General features: G+C 52.6%; 1 protein-coding gene across 1 annotated transcript; it reads left to right on the forward strand.

The window, feature by feature from the left end:
* Nucleotides 1-7: 7 nt before the first annotated feature.
* On the forward strand, nt 8-3,175 carry LOC104165665 (chromosome unknown open reading frame, human C22orf23). Its single transcript, XM_009705346.1, has 6 exons — nt 8-20; nt 295-357; nt 749-934; nt 1,409-1,543; nt 2,595-2,695; nt 3,000-3,175. Exons 2-6 carry the CDS (start codon nt 297-299, stop codon nt 3,102-3,104), a joined length of 588 nt encoding a protein of 195 aa, XP_009703648.1. The 5' UTR covers nt 8-20; nt 295-296; the 3' UTR covers nt 3,105-3,175.
* Nucleotides 3,176-4,069: the final 894 nt, after the last annotated feature.

The following is a 4,069-nucleotide window of genomic DNA, read 5'->3' on the forward strand; positions in this document are numbered from 1 at the left end:
GACGCGGGAGCTGCTGAGAGGTAACGGGGGAGGGGGCCTGGGACCGGGCCCGGTTGCTCGGCCTCCCTGTAACCCGCTCACCGCCACAGTGCCGGGATCGGGCCCGTCCTGCCCTCGCGGAAGTGAAGCCTCCCACCGCGGTTCCCCCGGGCGGGAGCCTCCATCTTCCCCTTCGGGTTTGGGTTGTGAGGGGGCATCGCCCCGGGGCGGGTTCCCCTGCCCGTCCTCGTTGCCGGAGAGGGGGCACGGAGCCCCCTCGGGCTGCCGTCTTCACCCATACGTCATGTTTTTCAGCGATGATGGAGGAGTCGAAGCTGACGCGTTTCCAGAGGCGATACCTGATGGAGTGTGTGAAACGTGAGTGAGGGGCCTCTCGCTCTCCCGCCCACTGCTGTGCTGCGGTGAAGAGCTTTTGCTGCTCACCTTGAAAGGGGGGACATTCGCCCACCGCCTGCTTGGATGGGCAAGTGCTTTAAAACAGCAACACGGCTGCTGCTGACACGCGGGGACGTACGGGGTGAGGTGTCCCCAAGGGTCATCCTGGGAACAAGATGCAATGGCGTGACTTGAACCGCAGTCTTATGTCAGCACATACCAGCGACCAGGGTGAGACAGCTGTGGTATCCAGGGTCTTTGCTTCTGGTGCTACAGTGGATCAGCAGGCAGATCTTCTGCTGGCGGTAGCCTGGGGCCATTGATCCAGGCTCCTCTCTGTCTGACTTACCCTTATTTTTGATTTGTTCTCCAGGAGGAGATACCCTGCCCCTCCAGTGCCGCCCCATATCCAGCAAAGAGCCAACGCCTGCGGCACCCGCTTTCTCCCCACCAGTTTGTCAGCCGAGCAGGCTTTCAGCTAAACCGCATCTTCGCCCTGCCAAGCTCTGCCAGGCAGGAGATGCCTACACCCGAGAGAAATTCAAGCCACGGGCAAGGCGTAAGTTGGCAAACATCGCTAATAAATAAATGATGCTGCCCGGTCCCTCTCTTCCCCTTCCATCCATCCCCTGCCTGCAATCTCAGCAGCTGCAGGAAAAATCTTAATTGTTCTTCGTCCTCATGCTTTCTGTCTACAAAGATGCTTTAAAAATAGATCTCTGAGGGAACAGCTACTTAAGTGCTCACTGACTTCTGCCCGCTGGCTAGGGGGGTGACAGGTGATAGGGACTCGCACAGTCCTTGTGTAAGAAGGGAGCGCAATGTAATTTTCTAGCTTCTAAATAGGAATCAAACCTCTGATGTCAGTTTAGTTGTGTCTGTACAGCTGTGCGGTGCTCACGCAGTTCAGGCTGAAGATGGGCTGTCGTTAACGTAACGCTTCCTCTGGCATCATTAGCAGGGAAGCAATCTGGCCAGGCTCCTCCCTGAGGAGACAGGCTGAGAATAATTTTTTTCCCCTTGGCATTCACAGGAGATTTGGAAAAGGAGAAGCAAAGGCTCCAAAACATCCTAGCGACAGGGAAGGATGTGGTGGAGCACAAGATGAAGCAGATGCTGGTTCAGCCAAAGGAAGAGGAGTTACCTGAGCCTGACCGGTTTGAAGAACGTACGTCTTTACGTACCCTGGAGGAAGGCAGGCGGGAAGCTGGCTCCTTCCAAGGGCTGGGGTAGCGGGCTGTGTTGCCGATAACCTGAAGCCTATTGCGGAAGGAGGCACAAAGCCCAGTTTCCAAGAGAAAGGACTTGCTGCTGTGAGGCTGTGATCCAGCCGTCCTCGCGGAGCTTACCCTGCAGAGGTTCGCTAGCAGGTTCAAGCTGCCTGAGCTGCCCACACAAAATGAACTCTGCTGGCAGGGGAATACCCTAGGGACGCACAGGGTGACCTGTTTTCTTTCACTCCAAGATCAGAGTAGTTACACTAGCAAAGCTTAAATGTCAAGCAGAATTTTAGGCAGTGATGGACTTTGGCCTGCAGAGTATTCTGGGACGGCAAAACCCTGCCTAATACCTCTCTGTGCTTGAATCTTCAATGTGTTTGTACAGCCCAGCCAGGCCTTCGCTAGCCAGGGCAGCACAAAGGTGGACAACGCTAGAATAATGTGTACAGAAGGGGTGCTTTGGGCCCTGCTGCCAGGAAGCCAGCGTGGCTGGCTTCATACACACTTTGTATCCTCTAAAACTTGTCACAAGCCAAGTGTTGTCCTTGACACAACTGAAATACCCATGTACTTTGTACCGTAGCAAGATTTGGACCAGCTGGCTGCAGGTCTGTGCTGCAAAGTGGCAGCTGATGTTCTGTGCCTGTGCTGGGAGCAGAGATGGTTGCAGTCACTGGGTGATGCATGTCAGATAAGGAACCTCAACAGCTTTAAGCAGATTCTGTCTCCATCCACAGACTGGTTAAATTGCCCACAAGCAACAGAGAATTCTCTGTACAAAGAAAACTAGAAAGTTACCATTCCTGCAAGATCTGGAGCGGTAAGAAGATGGGCTGGGGGGGGACATTTCCCATTGCGTAAGGGACTACTGAGGTATTTGATGACAGGGATCGCTGCTCAAACAGAGCTAGGAAATTGGGGGTTCAGATCTAGACAGAAACATGTTTTCTTGCCTTTTGGCTGAATCCTGTTTCCACGGTGTTTTCTCTTATCCGTCAGTGGTGAATGAAGTTCAAGAGAGGAGGGAATTCCTGGCAGAGATGGAAGCTCTAGGACAGGGCAAGAAGTATCGAAGGATTGTCCTCACTGAAATCTCACAGGTACGCAAGGGCCCTGGCAGCATTTGCCACACAGTGTGTGGATGGACTCCCTAATATCAGAGACCTTAAAGCAGAGGTCTAATTCTGCTCCAATACCTGCGTGGGGAGGGAGGCAGAGAACTGAGTGTTTCCCTTCATGGCACAGGACAGGTGTGAATTTGGGGATAAAGGTTTTCAGCCTTTCTTTCCATCTCTGCATGTAACTTAATCAGGGAAGTAGAACATTTGTTCTTAGGATTGGCAAAAGAAGAAAAAAAGCTGCCGGCTTTGTCCCTGCTCAGCCCTTCCCCTTTGTACTTTGCAGAAAATGCGCGAGATGGAGATCATTGACAAGAAGAGAAGTGAGGAAATGAGAGAGATCATGACAAAAGACTTCCCTGGTGGGAACAAATCCAATCCCCACGACTAGGCCAAGGGAAAAACACAAGTGCAATTTGTTCCCACCTCTTCTTCCCAGACTCTCCGTGTCTCAAGGGCTGGTCTGTGCCTCTGCCCGAAGAGGGGGCAGCACCACCTGTTGCCTAAAGCCAGAAGGCAAGAGCAATTTGTACGTAACTGGCAACAGAAGAAAGCTGTTGTAAATTCTACCCACGCACCGGATCCCTTCTTTTTCATATTAAACGATATGAAAACACACAGCAGCAGCTACCAAAACATGACAAAGCAGAGCCCCCTTTTGCCTATGCAATGCCTCAGAGTACAGCAATCCACCAATAAAAACATCACCCCTTTCCATCCACCCAGAGGTGGAGGTTTCTCGTGACAGTACAATGATAACACACGTTGCTACCCACATCTATGACACAATCCTGTCCCCACAACTCTGGGAATGGCTGTGCTGGCAGACGGCGGGGAGGAAGACGCAGCCACCCGGCCTTGCGCAAGCACGAGCCTCCAGCATTGCTGCAGGTCAGCGTGATTGCGTGCATCAGCAAACTTCTCGGCAGCAGCTGAACTGGGCAGGCCTCAGGAACACAGCTGTGCTGAGGAAGGAGAGGGGATTTCAGCCCAGTGCCTGCTGCTCTTTGCTGTGGGTTTGCTGTTGTTTTTTGGTTCCTGAAAACATGGTACGCAGAATAGCCATCGGCTTCTCATAGAGCCTGGAAATGACTGTTTGCTCACCTCACGCATAACTCCCACCTCTGTGCCCCAGCAGGCTGAAGCGTGATGCCCTGCTGTTCCTGTGTAAATCCCTGCATAAAGTCTGCCTCCCAGGTTCCTTAAGATCCCGTCATCTGCTTCTTCACGATACTCGCCAGCCACTCCCCAAAGCCAGGCAGCACGTCCTGTCCCCAGGACAGCACAAGTACACAAAGGAATCAGAAACCTAAGCCGCAATTGGTTTTTAAATCCAATGTTTCTTTTATTTCTGTT

Source organism: Cariama cristata, unplaced genomic scaffold, assembly GCF_000690535.1.
Source record: "Cariama cristata isolate BGI_N322 unplaced genomic scaffold, ASM69053v1 scaffold30578, whole genome shotgun sequence".
Classification (NCBI taxonomy): Eukaryota; Metazoa; Chordata; class Aves; order Cariamiformes; family Cariamidae; genus Cariama; species Cariama cristata.